This window comes from Alosa sapidissima, chromosome 10 (assembly GCF_018492685.1).
Source record: "Alosa sapidissima isolate fAloSap1 chromosome 10, fAloSap1.pri, whole genome shotgun sequence".
NCBI classification, from domain to species: Eukaryota; Metazoa; Chordata; class Actinopteri; order Clupeiformes; family Clupeidae; genus Alosa; species Alosa sapidissima.
Window position 1 is genome coordinate 7,748,701 of NC_055966.1, and position 17,152 is coordinate 7,765,852.

The 17,152-nt window shown below is 47.5% G+C and overlaps 1 protein-coding gene and 2 non-coding genes across 3 annotated transcripts; 2 read left to right on the forward strand and 1 right to left on the reverse strand.

The window, feature by feature from the left end:
* Window positions 1-8,343: 8,343 nt before the first annotated feature.
* trnas-aga lies at window positions 8,344-8,425 on the reverse strand. The gene has a single exon. It is a non-coding gene; the product is annotated as a tRNA-Ser (tRNA).
* A 2,267-nt stretch (window positions 8,426-10,692) lies between these two features.
* On the forward strand, window positions 10,693-10,764 carry trnap-agg. The gene has a single exon. It is a non-coding gene; the product is annotated as a tRNA-Pro (tRNA).
* A 911-nt stretch (window positions 10,765-11,675) lies between these two features.
* On the forward strand, window positions 11,676-16,856 carry fdps (farnesyl diphosphate synthase (farnesyl pyrophosphate synthetase, dimethylallyltranstransferase, geranyltranstransferase)). Its single transcript, XM_042106035.1, has 10 exons — window positions 11,676-11,819; window positions 12,251-12,400; window positions 12,651-12,791; window positions 14,088-14,168; window positions 14,540-14,662; window positions 14,844-14,932; window positions 15,142-15,214; window positions 15,347-15,424; window positions 15,552-15,686; window positions 16,023-16,856. The coding sequence occupies exons 1-10, from the start codon at window positions 11,817-11,819 to the stop codon at window positions 16,221-16,223; spliced, it is 1,074 nt and encodes a 357-aa protein (XP_041961969.1). The 5' UTR covers window positions 11,676-11,816; the 3' UTR covers window positions 16,224-16,856.
* The last annotated feature ends 296 nt before the right edge of the window (window positions 16,857-17,152 follow it).

The following is a 17,152-nucleotide window of genomic DNA, read 5'->3' on the forward strand; positions in this document are numbered from 1 at the left end:
CAGGAATTGTGTTTAGGTATCTTTAATAACAGGCCCAACACACACAGTCAGTTGTCTTGTAGAACAGAGTTTGTGAAATCAGCAACAGTCTACTCACAAAGTAAATGTAGCCTCGCTACTCATGAAAAGGTAACACAAAAAGTTCCAGTGAAAGTCTATGTAATCCTCCAGGTCAGAAAGTCCACAAAACCTCAGGCAGAATCAAAGCCAAAGACAGTCCAGAGATTGGTAACCAGGAAAATACAACAATACAAGTGCAGCAATACGTGAAAAACAGCCTTCAGTGGATATGGCAAGCGTGATAACTCTGCACCCCAGAAGCCGAGTGAGCCTGTTTAAATGCAGCAGTCAATCAGGCAACCAGGGACAGGTGGGATATATGGAACGGATTACAGGGCATGGCATAGGACAACCGAAGGCAGACAGAGCAAAGCAGCCAAGAGCAAAACACGGATCACGACTGAGAGGGACCGGGCTGGATCGTCACCCTGTCACACTGGAGGCCAATGGAGAAATAGGTGTCTCTGATTGGAAATCAGAAAGGTGTCTCTGATTGTCGGCAAGTGTTGCCCAGAGACAGTAAAGCCAGAGACTTTCTAATGAGGAGACACAGCACTCAAAAATTCCTCCATAGAAATGCATGGGGATAGTTTGTAACGCCAATATGGCCGTTGTCTACACATATCCCAGCCCTTCCTCGGCAAAACGTCGACATGTGAATACATTGAGCCAATCATGTGGTGTGATGTGAATACATTGAGCCAATCATATAGTGTGTTGTGAAGACATCGTGCCAATCGTGTTGTGAACTCGCTGCTGGAGCAAGATTGGTGTCGTGAAGCCTTGCGCACGTGCATTTCTGCCGAATTCGCCTTATTCACCCGGCAGCCATTACGAGTCTGAGGGGTACACTTGTCATTACACCTCAGTCCAGCAGATGGTGGTGGTAATGCACTCCGTTTGCAAACTGCTAAAAAACAATTCACTGAAGAAAAACAGGCCAGTGAACCCTTCTTCTTTAATCGGTGAGCTTTTTTTGGCAGTTTGCAAACGGAGTGCATTAGCACCATCTGCTGGACTGAGGTGTAATGGCAAGTGTACCCCTCAGCCTCGTTATGGCAGCCGGGTGAATAAGGCGAATAGGTTGCCCGATGAGTGCCCAAAAAGCGTTGCAATATGGCCACCAAGTGGAGGCTTAGTTGATTACAGTGTTCATAACCGGGTCTTACTAGTGTGTGTTGTAGATACAGCCTCACATAGATGTTTAGTGCTGGAGCATAAGGGCCAGGTCTGGCCCGGCATTATGCGTTCGTGTGTTATGGTGCGTAACCAATAAAGACCTTTCTAAGACAACTTTGCAAGATTGTTACATTGGTGTCAGAAGTGGGATGCCGACCCCTACTGGACGGGAGTAGAAAGCTACGACCGATACCCCGGCGATGATGAGTTTCCTGCCAAGACGGCTCTTCGACAGTGTGCTCGCCCATGGCCACCTGCTGGGCCCAGCAGACGGAGCCAGCCTGCAGCGTGACCGTAACGAAGAAAACCGCCCCAGGCCACAGGAGGAGACGAACCGGGCTAATGGCAGCATCCCGCCACTGGAACCCGCTCCACACGGGAGCGATGGAAATCGGCTGGTCCCCGGTGCGACGGCGGCAGAAGGGCGCTCCAACGCCAAATTGCCCCGCTACAATGGTGAGAGGCCGCTGGCGACATACCTGGTGCAGGTCCGGCTGGCAGCCGAGCTGAATGGCTGGTCGGCGGAGAGAACGGGCGTACAGGTGGCGTTGGCTCTGGAGGGGGAAGCGCTACAAGTATTAGAAGACCTGCCACCGGCAGAGCAAGCAACCTGGACTGCAATCGAGGCCGCTCTGCAACGACGATTCGGCCAGAGGATCTTCACCAGCGATGCTCGCGAACAACTCGCTTCCAGACGGCGCCACAAGGGCGAGAGACTGGGCAAGTTTGCGGCTGACCTGCAGCTGTATGCCCGGCAGGGCTACCCAACGTACAGCCAGAGTCTACATGAAGAGATGGCACTGGAAGTGTTTGTGCGAGGCATCCACCCGGAGCGGCTGAGAGAACACCTTCGCCTGAGCGCCCCCAGCTCACTGGCCGTGGCGCTCGCGGAGGCCGAACGGGTGGAAAACATCTTCCACACAACGGAGTCGAGGCATTGTGTACGCCAGACATCGATGGAGGAAGACATGGAGGAGTTGGAGACGACGCGACAGACCACAGCACAGCCACCACAACGCCGCCCACGCGAGTGGAAGAGGCCGGCCAGCGGAGACGGATGCTACCGGTGTGGCGAACCGGGTCACATCGCGAGGTACTGTCCCGCCCCAGTCAAACTAGAGGGGGGTGGCACGGCGGGAGGGATGCCACCTTCAAGTTTCACTACCTCCCTGGCTATGGACTGCATACGACTGGGCCGGCTCGGCCAAACAAGAGGACTCTATGTGGACTGTACGCTAGACGGGACTCAGTGTCGTGCCTTGATCGATACTGGCTCCACCATCTCGCTGGTGCGCCCCGGTCTCTTACCCGGCACGCTGGTAGCCAGACCCAGAGGCTGGGAAGAGACAAAAACACGCATCACAACAGTTACCGGAGAGCGAGCGGAACTGTATGGACAAAAAGTGGTGTGCGTGTGCATCAACGGTAAGACGGCGAGCCGCCGGCTTTGGTTGGCTAGCATTCAGGATGATTGCATTCTCGGCCTGGACGTGCTAGAGAAATGGGGGGCTGTGGTGGACATTTCCCGGTTCACACTACACTTAGGGACGAGCAGCGTAGTGTTGTACACGGTGGGGAAAACAGAGCATGAAGTGCGGAGAGCTGGCGCGACGAAGAACTCTCCAACTCGCTCCACACAAGCCCGCAGGAAGCAAACTCGCAAAGAGTGCTCGCCATCCAAGACTCCGCCCCTCCCCACACAAGCCCGCGAAACTCAAGCCCGCGAAAACAACAGGTATCATCCAGGTCCGCTTGCTGAGTCTCCGCCCCTCCCCACACAAGCCCGCGAAACTCAAGCCCGCGAAAACAACAGGTCTCATCCAGGTCCGCTCGCTGAGGCCGCCACTGCTCAGCTCACGCCCACCAGGGAGGAGCCAAGAGAGCGGGTTGAGCAAACACCACTCTCCGCTCAGAGAGCGCGGCCCTCTGTAGAGACAAGGCAAGCCGTAAATGAACTCTGCACTCGTAGCTGTGAGGGGCTGAGTGAAACACAGGGTAGCCAGGTGCGGAGACTACTAGCAGCGTACACCGACATCTTCACTGCAAGAGATGAGGACTGCACCCGAACGAGCCTGGTCCAACACGATATCGACACCGGAAATGCCCGGCCCATTCGACTTCAGCCTCATCGCTTACCGTTCGCCAAACGACAAGCAGCTGAAGAAAAGATCAAGGAAATGGCCGCGGCAGGAGTGATAGAGCCAAGCAGTAGTCCCTGGGCTGAGCCGGCTGTACTCGTCCGGAAGAAGGACGGCTCATGGCGGTTCTGTGTTGACTACAGGCGCCTCAACCAGGTAACCCGGAAAGACTCCTACCCGCTCCCCCGCATTGACGATGCGCTGGACAGCATTGCTGGCTCCTGCTGGTTTAGCTCGCTGGACTTACGCAGTGGCTACTGGCAGTTAGCCCCGGAAGCTCAGCCGAAGACAGCGTTTACCATCGGGCAAGGGCTGTGGCAGTTCCGGGTATTTCCGTTCGGCCTATGCAACGGGCCAGCGAACTTTGAGCGGCTAATGGAGCGTGTCCTGGCGGGCATTCCACGAACATGCTGCGTGGTTTACCTGGACGACATCCTGTGTCATGCAACAGACTTCACCGGTGCCATAGGACATCTGGAGAAGGTGTTCGACGCCATACGAGGTGCTGGGCTCAAACTGCACCCGAAAAAGTGCCACCTGTTCCGGAGGCAAACCGGGTTCCTGGGCCATGTCGTGGGGGCTGCCGGAGTGGCCACCGACCCAGCTAAGGTGGAGACGGTGAGACGTTGGCCTGTTCCACGCGACGGTGCTGAGCTGCGGAGCTTCCTGGGCCTGGCGTTATATTACCGGCGCTTCATTCGGGACTTTGCTACAGTCGCCAGCCAGCTGCATCGATTGACGCACAAAGGCCAGATCTTCAAGTGGACACGAGAGTGCGACGCGGCATTCCGGCGGCTGCGGAGGGCGCTATGCGAGGCCCCGGTGCTCGCCTTCCCTGACCCTCGACTGCCGTTTATCCTGGACACTGACGCCAGCGATGTGGGCGTCGGCGCCGTCCTCTCACAAGCAGGCGAGCAGGGCGAGCAAGTGGTTGCATACTTCAGCCGCTCACTGGACCGAGCGGAGAAGAATTACTGCGTGACACGCTGAGAACTGTTGGCTGTGGTGGTGGCAGTGCGCCATTTCCGAACCTACCTCTACGGCAAACGGTTCCTGCTGAGAACGGACCACACGTCGCTCACCTGGCTGCTGAACTTCAAAGAACCAGAGGGCCAGCTGGCTCACTGGTTGGAGACGCTCCAGGACTACGACATGGAGATTCGACACCAGGTGGGTCGCCTTCACGGCAACAGACCAGTGCCAACACTTCCACCGGAGGGAGGAGAGGAGCCTGGCCGCGGCTCAACCGGAGCCCGCTCGTCAGCTACAGGCTGCATCACCGCTGGCAGAGAGAGAGAGAGTCGCTGTTTTCAACGCTAGCCAGCGTCGCGCCAACGAGAGGGTCAACGCTCGCCAACAGCACGCCATTGAGGGAGCCAACGCTCGCCAGCGCCGCGCCATCAAGAGAGCCACCGCTTGCCAGCTTCACGCCAGCGAGAGAGTCAACGCTCGCCAACAGCACCCCGAGGTCGTCTCGCCGCCTTCCGCTACCAGCTAAAGTGATCGAGAGACCGGAGACAACGCACCGCAGCCCAACGCCACAACGCAGCACTGCAGAGCGGCAGCTGGGGCCATGGACGCAGTCGCCGGTGGACGTGATGTCGAGGGAGGAGATCCGGAAGGCGCAATCGGAAGACGCCACGCTCGGCCGAGTGTGGTCATGGATCGAAGCCGGTCAGCGACCGCCATGGACTGACATATCAGCACTCGATCCAGAGACCAAAGCGATTTATTCACAGTGGCCGGGAATAGTAGCACGTCAAGGACTGTTGTATAGACACTGGCGAGCTCCCGATAGGCAATCTGACATTTTCCAGTTGCTGGTTCCTGCTGGATTACGAGCCTGTGTACTGGAACATGTGCATGGGGCAGTGGGGGCGGCTCATTTCGGCATTGCAAAGACTCTTCGTCGGCTGAGAGGCCACTTCTATTGGCCGGGATGCAGGCTGGACGTTGAACTGCATGTTCACTGCTGTGACGCCTGCACAGCGAAGAAGGGCCCCACGCGGCGCTCGCACGCTCCGCTGCAGCAATACGCAGTCGGGGCTCCCATGGAGCGGGTAGCCGTCGATGTCATGGGCCCACTGCCAGTCACAGAGCGGGGAAATCGCTACGTGGTCATGGCCATGGACTATTTCACTAAGTGGCCGGAGGCGTATGCGGTGCCAGATCAGAGCGCCCACACGACAGCGGACAGACTGGTCACTGAGATGTTCTGCCGGTTCGGGGCACCGGAAGAGGTCCATAGCGACCAAGGGCGGAATTTCGAGGCAGAGGTGTTTGCTGAGGTTTGCCAGCGCATGGGCATCCGGAAAACGAGAACGATACCTCTGCATCCACAAAGCGACGGGCTGGTGGAACGGTTTAATCGGACTCTAGCAATGCAGCTGGCCATATTGGCCGACCGCCGACAAAAGGACTGGGACTTACACTTGCCCCTGGTGCTCTGGGCATATCGCACAGCGGTGCAAGAGTCATCGAAATGCACACCGGCAGCTCTGATGTTCGGGCGAGAGCTACGCACGCCAGTGGACTTGGTGTTCGGTTCGTCTCCGGAAGCGGAGATTGGAGGTAAGCCAGGGCTGGAATACTACAAGCAGCTATGCGAGAGACTGAAAGGAGTACACGAGTTGGCCAGGCAGGCTATGAGTGAAGCTGGAATACGTCAAAAGCGAGCTTACGATACGCGCTGTCGCGGCCAGGAGTTCCAGCCCGGCGATAAAGTTTGGGTGTACTGCCCGGAGAGAAAGAAAGGCATTTCCCCGAAACTCACTAGCCAGTGGGTCGGACCGTGCGATGTCTTAGAGAAGCTGTCTGATGTGGTCTATTGTGTGAGACTGATTAAGCGTCGGAGAGTTGTGGCTCTCCACCGTGATCGACTGGCCCCGTATCGACCCCTGGCCTCAGCTGAGGGTCGTGGAGACTTTGACACTGACTCTGTGGAACTTGGTGACAATGGAGCTGTGGCTCTAACACCGGTCACCGTGCAGCCTTCACCGGAAGTCACCGCCGCGACAGCGGGGCGCCCACAACGCCAGCGTCGCGTCCCAGCCAGGCTCATGGACTGACGTAGGGTAAGACTTGAGTCAAGGGGACATGGACTAAGTCTCGGGGGGCTGTGTAATGATCTGAGCCTAGCTGTTGATGACTGTGCTCCCATGATGCTGTTCGGTTGATGTGTTATGTTGAATGTTAATGTTAACCATGCAAGTTACCAATGTTGTGCGTCCTGACTGTCGTGTTTATGTTTATAGTTGATTGCAGTGTTCATAACCGGGTCTAACTAGTGTGTGTTGTAGATACAGCCTCACATAGATGTTTAGTGCTGGAGCATAAGGGCCAGGTCTGGCCCGGCATTATGCGTTCATGTGTTTTGGTGCGTAACCAATAAAGACCTTTCTAAGACACTTTGCAAGATTGTTACAATATAAAACACAGCAGTCTAATTTTCACTGCTTTTCTTCAGATTATCAGTTAGCATTTTGTGAAGCTCAATGCAACACTTACAGTTTTTGTTATGTTTTTTTATTTTTCAACAAAGGTTTAGACAAAAAACAAAAATGAAAGTAGGCTACTGTAAGGTTAAAAATGATACCAACTCTACTGTACGCCACAGTACTATAGTACATTACAGTAAATGCAGTAATACAAAAAATACTGTAAAATCAAAAATACACTGTAAAACAGGCTTAGATGTGGTGGACTCTCTGCCCAGCTTCCCTCATTGTCAGGCCATGATTTATCACATGATCCACCAAAGTTTCTCTAATATCAACTGAAATATTGTTCCGTGCATAGCCTCTTCAACCACCTCCCACTCCTCTCTCTCTTTGTATTCTTCTTACTCTGCCTCTTGCTCTCCCTGCCTCCATGCTTGCAAAGTTCTCCAAATAGCTCAGCTGAGACCTATTTGTAGCTGGCTGATTGGTGTTCAGTTTTTCACTATCGTAACAATCTCGCAAAGTTGTCTTAGGAAGGTTTTTATTGGTTATGCACCACAACACACAAATGTATAATACCGAGCCAGACCTGGCCCTTATGCTCCAGCACTAAACATCTATGTGAGGCTGTATCTACAACACACACTAGTTTGACCCGGTTATGAACACTGTAATCAACTATAAACATAAACACGACAGTCAGGACGCACAACATTGGTAACTTGCATGGTTAACATTAACATTCAACATAACACATCAACCGAACAGCATCATGGGAGCACAGTCATCAACAGCTAGGCTCAGATCATTACAATATAAAGTACACTAGTGTGTTGCTGCTAATCTGAAAGTGTATATGATGCAACTGTGTATCATTTTGTCATCAGAGTGACATTTTGACAAAGGATTGTTAGGTTTTGATAGCAGAGTTTCAATTTGACATAGATGTGAATGATTTATTTCCCAGTGTTGAGTCTTGTGCGCTTGTGTGTAAAGCTTTGACACAATGAGCCAAAGTTGTGCAAAAAGTGTTAAAGCAATGGGCAAAAACCGTATGCAATATGAAACGAGTGGGAGTTGGCTGTAATTGTAAATCTTCTTTTCCGACAGATGCTGACTTTCTGAAACACCGCTAGGCTTGCCCAGCTTCTAAATATGGTGCAGGTAAATCCTGACACCTAGTGGTCTCCGTCCGATATGGAGATCTGACCACATGACTTTTCAGGAAGTTAAGTGCATTTGATCCTGTGATTTGATCTAGTAGCCTTTTGTGATGCCGTCTATAATGTTGGATACGGAAAAGTTATTATAGAAAGAACATTCAGAGTAGGCCTATAAAAAGGTGTGATATTTCTTGCTAGTTGCAAATAAATAATTAATAAAACTGTGCATAATTAGGTAGCGTAATTCTGTAACAAGACAGGACACAATTTCTTCCACCGTCAGGTTTTAACTGTGCTTATTCAGGTTGCTGCGCGATTGCAACAATAGTCTAATTGATATTTCTAATGTTGCGGAAAATGTTACGTTGTCGGCAGGATTCGAACCTGCGCGGGGAGACCCCAATGGATTTCTAGTCCATCGCCTTAACCACTCGGCCACGACAACTTATAAAATATATTTCCTACGCAAAAAATAAAATCATTTTACAATCCAAATAATTCTGATTCACGGTTGATTGGAGTACACCCATTTGAAGACAACAACAGGCGGCAGTAGAGGGCTATTGATCAACATAGGCTACTAAACATTTTAACCATTTCGTAAAGGGAGTAAAACCGCCCCTAGTGGTTTCGTTCCTGTCGGAGAGCAGTTTACATGTAGGCTAGCCTAGGCTTAAAATCCAGTGTCTAGGCTACAGTAATAATCTACTAACTGTGTGAACTCCAATCAATATTTCGCCTTTTGTGAAAAGAAGCCAGTCAATTAAATTGGTATTTTGATCAGCGTGACAAAGCGCCCAAACCGGCGACATCGCATGCAACTGGACTGATGTTTTACCTGAATCTGTATTGAGGCGTAGGCTAGGCTGTCAGCTGTTTCAGTGCTGTGATTTGCCCGGAAACCTGAAAGTAATCAAAATACCCATTTGATGTTAGAAAGGTGGTTAGGCCTATTGAAGACTATTTTTTCAATCATTTTGCCAATAAAAGGTAGATGATATGGGCCTGAAATAATTGTTTAGCATGCATTCAGGTTATTCTTCTTGAGTGGCTTTCAACAGTTTTCAGTGACTTAGGAAAAGTGCCAGACAGCAATGATACATTTAGCCTATATTGTGAAGGACATCTGAGGTGGAAAACAGTTCTGAAGAAATTGGTAGGTGTTTAAGCCACATGTGGAAGAGCTGAGATTGTGTAGCCTACTGTTTTTCGAGTGTTTCGCAGCCGTAACTCTGACATCATGTTGAATTAATTGAGCAGATATGTTGAATCTGATTTTGTCAATTTTACCTTTGAAAAAAAGATGCGAGTCATTGCATATATTAGTTGAGAGAAGTTCAGGTGCTGTGAGGGGGATTTGTTAACTTTTCGACGGTTGAAAGTAGTCCTAGGCCTACACGAGTGTTATTTGAACTTCTACTGATGATGTTAGGAAGACTGTCTTGCTTTGCATATTTCACAGTTATATGTGCGGAGGGAACATAGGGATGACCCCTGTGCGGAGCCTCTCTTTATAGATTTCATAGTGGATCTGATGTTTGTATGCCATGTACTTTCGGTCTTTCCTACTCACTGAAGAAGAAAACTCACTGAAGAAAAGAACAGGCCTCTGAGGCCAGCAAACCCTCCTTTTTTGGTGAGCTTTTTTTTTGGCATTTTACAAACGGAGTGCATTACCTCCACCATCTGCTGCACTGAGGTGTAATGGCGGCAAGTACCCTGTAGCCTCGCTCTGGCCGCCGGGCTTATAATTGTTACACATAACACCCTCACCCTCATGGCATAGTTTATAGGCAATTTTCCCGCTAGCCGGCTAATAGGCTACACGAAGCTCGTGACTAATGGCTGTAACTCTATTACTTCTAACCTATAATATTGACTGTTGATTTGTGTCTCTCCTACTTTCTACTAAACTTTATCCCATTTGCACCTTGCACTGCTATAGTTTTTATATTATTATGTCTACATAATTATGCTCTTATATTGCTGGTCTCTAGACTTTATTCTTGCACTGTTGGAATTATTTGCACTACCACCATGACACACACTCTCATAGAGCACCCAGAGAATGTCTAAAAAGGGAGAACCTTACCATGCATACTGCCCCTGCCAGGCCCCTGCCCTGTTACTCCTTTTACTCTGTTCCATGCACTCTGAGGTCGCTTGCGAGTGCCTTCTCGGTGAACTGCAGTCAGTTTCGGAAACCGAAAACGCCAAAAAGCTGCCTATCCCTGTTGTTCGATTTACTGCATGTTTTAAAATGTATGATGGAATATGATGAAAGACCACTGGAAAATACCCTTTCATGACATGTTTGCCAGTGTGGGGACATTCTAAAACGCTGTGCCTCATAGCTGCGTGCATTCGTTCATAAACAGTCGATATTTTAGGCTAGGTATGCTAAAACACATCTCATGCAATCATTTCTGGACTTAACTGACTATTTTAATTACATGCATACCATTTTGCACCTTCGTCTACTGTGATGTCAAGGATTTTGGCGTAGGCTACAGCACAATTAGCCGCATACAATTTAGGCTGATACTGCCTAAATTAACCTACTTTAAGTTCTTAAGAAGTGGGACATGAAACCTGTTATTTTGTCACTTTTATGTTCAGTAGTATCATATGTGCTTATTTTGTTATAGCGTGTATCTATACCACGCGATAAAAAAAGGTTTGGGTAACACTAATCTTATAACACAATGGCATGGCTCGTTGGTCTAGGGGTATGATTCTCGCTTAGGGTGCGAGAGGTCCCGGGTTCAAATCCCGGACGAGCCCAGTTTTGCCTCAGACTCAAATCAGGGGATTCTAATAAATCACATACATGGAAATAAATGACAGTAACCTGACAGTGCCATCGCCAGAATTCTCAAACACATAACCAATAACCTGCTTAGGACCGAAGCGTCTGCTTAGTCCAGAAGTATAATCTGACTACTTCTGACAACAAGTAGGCTAGATGGAGATGAATAATCAAAATGAATAACCTGCTATCAGACATGGAATGAGGTAGTGTGTTAGAAATACCATGAAATGCAAAATGCCGGTTTAGTGACATAATATAGACCCAAGGCTACTGGAGCTCTGTAATATGTATTGGGAACTTGATACTTTTTATGTTGATGTCAGGTCAAGCCAGTAAAATAATCACTCGACTATATTGAAACAGTAAGAGTGTTGATGTCAGGAAAAATGTAGTTTATCCAGAGAAGTATATTTTTTCCAAGTTCTGATGTGTCGTAGCCTTCTGATATAGCCTACTCTGGATGTTGTGATACATTACATTACATTTGGCTGACGCTTTTTAGATACACTAGCTAACAAATGAGACTTAAATATCATTGCATTTGCATTTTTCCATCAAATACAGAAATTCTGCTTTAATAACCATATTAGTTATTAATTCAGTGGCCTCACAAAGATTGACTCTTCAGTGGTGTCGTCACGGACAGTAACCTCTAGACGAGCGGCGCAGAAAACAGTTCGATAGTCCCCTGACATTCAGCTCCACCTCCAAAGCCTTTGCATTGGCAGACAATTCTGAAGCCAATCCTCGTTCGATGGCGTTATCCAATGACAACCTGGAATGTCATATGAAGCTTTTTGTGCCGTGCCTTTCCTACACAGAAGTATTTTGTGGAACTTGTAGTTTGAAGGTGCTCCCGTGAAGTCGGATTAATGTACAACGAAAACTACATTCCTAAGAAGACACTCTGTCATGTGGGCTGTCGCACAAATTGCATGACAGGTATAACACCATCATAGTTGGCACATACAGTTGTAGCCTACTCCTGCACTACGAACGATTACTGTTCTTGAAGGCGACAATCATGGTAAGGGGATCATTACATTACAAGTCATTACATGAAGAATATATTAGCAGAATTTGGGTGATGTTACAATGCTTGCATGATGTTATCGCATTGCCTAGTGAGCTAGTGTCTCACAGTTCGGGGATTTGTTGCTAGCTATAATCGGTTCACTGAATTTACAGCGATGTGATCCGTGACTGTGATCTGTGCTGAATGCTTTAGTCATTTACTTGATCCGTACATGGACTTGGCTTACTGCTAACCTTGCGCATATAGGTTCCCTGCGTTGTGTTGTTTTTATTTCGAACATTGACTTGCTGTCGGTTACACTGACGACTGGTCTTGCAGCAATTAAGCAATTAACTTTTTGCAAGGTGATATACCACTTGCGACGAACTTCCTTTGAAACAAAACAACAGTACACGTCTGAAAGTGTCCTTTTCTTTTTACAGGGAGACGGCAGATGCAGTAACGGTGTCCAGCATCAGGGCATGACAGACGCCCAGCTGTTCGAAAGACAGTTTAAGGAGCTGGTGTCCGAGCTCACAGAGGATGATTTGACCGATCCTGTCCTCACTGATGCACTCAACAGACTCAGAGAGGTAGTCGAAGTTGCCACCATAAGATAAACTGTCACAAGCTTTGTTAGTTGCATTTTGCTTCTTGCTTTATGCCTCTAAATTGGCATACGGTCTTACTGACAGTGTGCATAAGAAACAACGGTCTTGATGAAATCAATTGGAAATATGTGAGAAATATATTATTGGCTACATTCAGTGAACAAAAAGACAGTTACGCTACAGTGTGAGCATGTTCTGTCTCATCTGACCTTCCTCTTTTTGTCATTATCAGGTGCTGCTCTACAATGCGCCCGGAGGCAAAAGGAACCGAGGCCTCTCTGTGATTGGCTCTTTGCGAGAACTGGTCCCTCCAGCCAAACTGACCGCCGATGATGTTCAGCGTGCAGTGTTGGTTGGGTGGTGTATTGAACTGGTGAGGATGGAAGCATCACTGCAAAATATATGTGTCTATGAAAATGAATGGAAAGGTGGTTCCTTGTAACCTGACTCTCGCCAGATGAATTTCGTTCCGCCTAGCTCCACTCATCCATCTGGGATCAATCCATTGGAGTGGTGCTTCAGAAGGCTGGGCCTAATCAAAAAATGCTTGCATATGATTGGATAAGCCACTTGTCCGTCATCTATTGACGTGCTACTTAAACCACTCACATCGAAGCCAACCCGTGACGCTGATAACAGTCTCACAGTCGCTTCTACGCTATGTCACATCTATGAAACTCCCACCCTGCGCCCTGAATGGCTCTACCATAAAATCTGGTGCAGAAATCACTCTTAACGGAAGAGGTCCCAGATGGATGTGAGTGAAGCTAGGCGGAACGTTAGGTTCCTTGTGCATTTTTCTTTAACATTTTGCATTAGGGCTAAATTGGGGGAAGCCGTGGCCTACTGGTTAGCGCTTCGGACAACTGGAGGGTTGCCGGTTCGAACCCCGACCAGTAGGCACGGCTGAAGTGCCCTTGAGCAAGGCACCTAACCCCTCACTGCTCCCCGAGCGCCGCTGTTGTTGCAGCCAACTCACTGCGCCGAAATTAGTGTGTGCTTCACCTCACTGTGTGTTCACTGTGTGCTGAGTGTGTTTCACTAATTCACGGATTGGGATAAATGTAGAGACTAAATTTCCCTCACGGGAGCAAAAGTATATATACTTATACTTACTTACTTAAATCTTACAATAACGAACCATAGCCCAAAGCTTGCTGCATCAGAGCATTACACAAATAGACCTATTAATATTACAAGAAAAACATAACCTGAGCATGTCAAATCACAAATAATAGGTAGCCTATATGTAGGCCTGTGCCTATGCTGGCAACATTCCAACTACGAGATGAATCGAAGAAATTCAAGTCGCAGTAGTGATGTGATATTCAAAGATCTTAGCCTATCCTTGACTAATACCCATATTTGCGATGTGGTATAATGGTAATTTAGACATACAAATGTTGCACATATTTTTCATTTATGTTTTATTTTAGGAGTTTCACAATCCATTTTAGCAACTTTTATGCGGGTACCCGACCCGTTGCAGAACTCTGCCTGATGCTTAGTTTGAACATGTTGGATGCTGTCTCATTGATGCAGACTCATACTCTATTCTGTGCATGTCTCTCTCTCTCTTTCTCTGTCTCAAACACACACACACAAACAGGCAAAGTGTCTTCTATTCCTTTTGTTCTTTCACAGTCCACTCTGCTTCCTCTTGTTCTAGCTCCAGGCTTTTTTCCTGGTGGCAGATGACATTATGGACGCTTCACTGACCCGCAGAGGACAGCCTTGTTGGTATAAGAGGGTAAGACCGTACACCTCTGTTCTCACATTTGAGAAAGAGAGTTTCAGGGTTTTTTTTTCCAGGAGGGGTTGCTTGTAGAGTATCCTTAGTGTGTTTGGTTTTCGTGATGACAAATACTGTATCATAGATGAAGTTGCAAGTGGCACTTATGTAAGGCCCTAGTTCCTCTTGTTATCTCTGCGTCACCTGTGCACGCACACATTTTCATCCAGTAGTGACTAATTTTGCTTTAAGGTCAGGGATTAACCAAAAATAGCATGTCATCAGCAGAAGCAGAGAGTGGATTTGCATACTGTAATAGATGTTTAATTAATCCACTAGTGTTCTATGATCAGGGGCCTTCTAACGGCTGCTCATGTGTTTGACATCAGGACGGAATTGGTTTGGACGCCATCAATGATGCATTCCTTCTTGAGGGGGCTATCTATCGTATTCTGCGCAGGCACTGCAGACGGCAGCCCTACTATGTGCACTTGCTAGAGCTCTTCACAGAGGTAAGACTCACACATAGATGAATGCAATAGTAACCATGTCTGTTCACACATACCAGAAATCCTCATGAGTGGGATGTAGTATGACATGACAGCATAACCATTTACCATGAACCATCCAGAGCAATACAGGGAATGGGACATGTGTATAGGATGATGATGTAATACTTCAGTGTTCCTCTAGACCTCCTTTCAGACAGAACTAGGACAGACGTTGGACTTGATGACCGCTCCCCCTCATAAAGTCGACCTGAACCGCTTCAGTATGGAGAGGTGAGGAAGCTGTGCACTATAGGACTATAAAAGCCATTCTTTCCTCTATCCAAAGAATATAATATTGCAAGTGAAAATAATTAATGTATTTTGTGTGTGTTAGTTTTTGTGTGTGCTTTTCTGTTTTGGGGAGTGCTTAAAGAAGTAGTTTGAAATGGTTTACTTTATTGTAATAACTAATCCTGTTTCCTCATCAATGTCTTTCTCAGGTATAAAGCCATTGTAAAGTACAAGACTGCATTCTACTCCTTCTACCTCCCTGTGGCCGCAGCTATGTACATGGTGTGTGTGTGTGTGTGTGTGTGTGTGTGTGTGTGTGTGTCCGTGGGTCCGTGTGCGCACGCATGCAACAATACATGTTACTATGATTTTGCAATAAAGCTAAAGTTTAAATGTCTGTTATTTAATCCACAGGCTGGCATTGAAAATGAAGTTGAACACAACAATGCTAAGCATATCTTACTGGAAATGGGAGAGTTTTTTCAGATTCAGGTACTGGTCTATAGAGTATAGATATCGCTAGACCCTTTGCTGAACTCTGATATACAAAACCGAAACATTTACTCAGCTTTTGTGGGTTCTCCTGTATGACTTGAGAGAGTTTGTTTATCGTCACTAGGATGACTATCTGGATTGCTATGGCGACCCTGCGGTGACAGGAAAGATTGGCACGGACATCCAGGACAACAAATGCAGCTGGCTGGTGGTGACTGCTCTGGGGATCATGACCCCTGAACAGAGGAAAGAGCTGGAGGTACGGTGGCTGTGGAGGGACACAAATACGAATGCAGATGATAGTAACACTACATAAGACACATGCGCTCACCATGATCCGTCATACTTTAAGCAGCGGAAAAGTGCTTTGAGATCTGTCTTTGCAGATGAGAAGCACTATATAAATCCAATTTATTATTACAAGTGTCTAAGACTGTTAAAATCAACTAAATGGTATATTGTATGTGGGAATCAGATAAGATTATTAGGGTGTTCAGGACTCAATTAAACAGGATTGACATATTCGGTAAGTGTATTGGGTTACAATTGTGGACCACATGTTAAACCTGTGTGTTTGTGATGCCTTTTGGCCCAGGTGTGTTACGGACGCAGCGACGCAGTGAGTGTGGAGAGGGTGAAGGCGCTGTATGATACGCTGGAGATGCCCATGCAGTATCACGAGTACGAGGAGCAGAGCTACCAGCGGCTCCTAAAGCTCATCGAGTGCCACGCCCAAAACCTGCCCCATGCAGTCTTCCTCAACTTCGCTAAGAAGATCTATAAGAGGAACAAGTGAAGAGAGCTGCGGTGGACTTGGCTTGGAGGGTTTATGATGTAGGTGTTGGTGAAAGACATACATAGATGAAAGGCCTGTTTGTTGACAAAAATGTCAGTACTCTAAAATGTCTGTATAAATCATATTTACTTTCTATACATATGACAGAATGGGTGTTTTGTTTTTTTAGTATAGGCCAAGGCTACTAGTCCTAACCAGCCATACAGTATGATGGGTCCTATGGAATCCATGGGACCTGTGAGATTGTAAGAGAAAGAATTATGCAATGAACCTTGCATCAATATCACTCTGAAATAACGTGTTATTTCAAGAACTTGTGTGAACGTTACAAGAAATATTTGCATTTTTCTGTTTCTGTTCTGATCCAGGTTTTATGAAAGGAAAGTCTGAGTTTTTCAAATTACTTTATATATCTGCCAATGGGGGAATTGTACTGTATTTTAATGGAGCTAATTTAATGTCATTTGTAAAAATTAAACCAATGTTCATGGAATTATGAATTGGCAATAAGAGACCACAGAATATACTGAAGACTCAGATAAAGTGGTGATGTGTGTGTGTGTGATTGTCATCCTTTTCTGTAAAAAGTGCTGTAAATCATAGATGCTGCTTTTAATAAAGAAACTAAATTTTGCTCTGTTTTTGTGCCTCTAATAACAAACAATATAACAGGCTGTAGTTGAATATCAGAGCAGTGCCGCAATGACATCAATGCAACACGAACTCGCTATTTTAAACGGAATAATAAAAGAGTAATGGCAAGTATTGGCCATCGAGGTAGATGAAAAAGAATCGTATCATAGATGTTATAGTAGAATCCACATCCTTGTGTGTACTTGTAGTGTGGAGAGGGGAAGAGCGACATAGAAGAGGCAAGCACGGAGATGCGCGAATGGAGGGGTGTGGCGAGGGGAGGGGAGGGGGGGCAG

Coding starts and splice junctions, on each gene's coding strand:
- fdps (XM_042106035.1), top strand. Junction 14,169..14,539: donor AGCCTTGTTGGTATAAGAGG/GTAAGACCGTAC, acceptor GTTTGACATCAG/GACGGAATTGGTTTGGACGC. Junction 14,663..14,843: donor TGCTAGAGCTCTTCACAGAG/GTAAGACTCACA, acceptor GTGTTCCTCTAG/ACCTCCTTTCAGACAGAACT.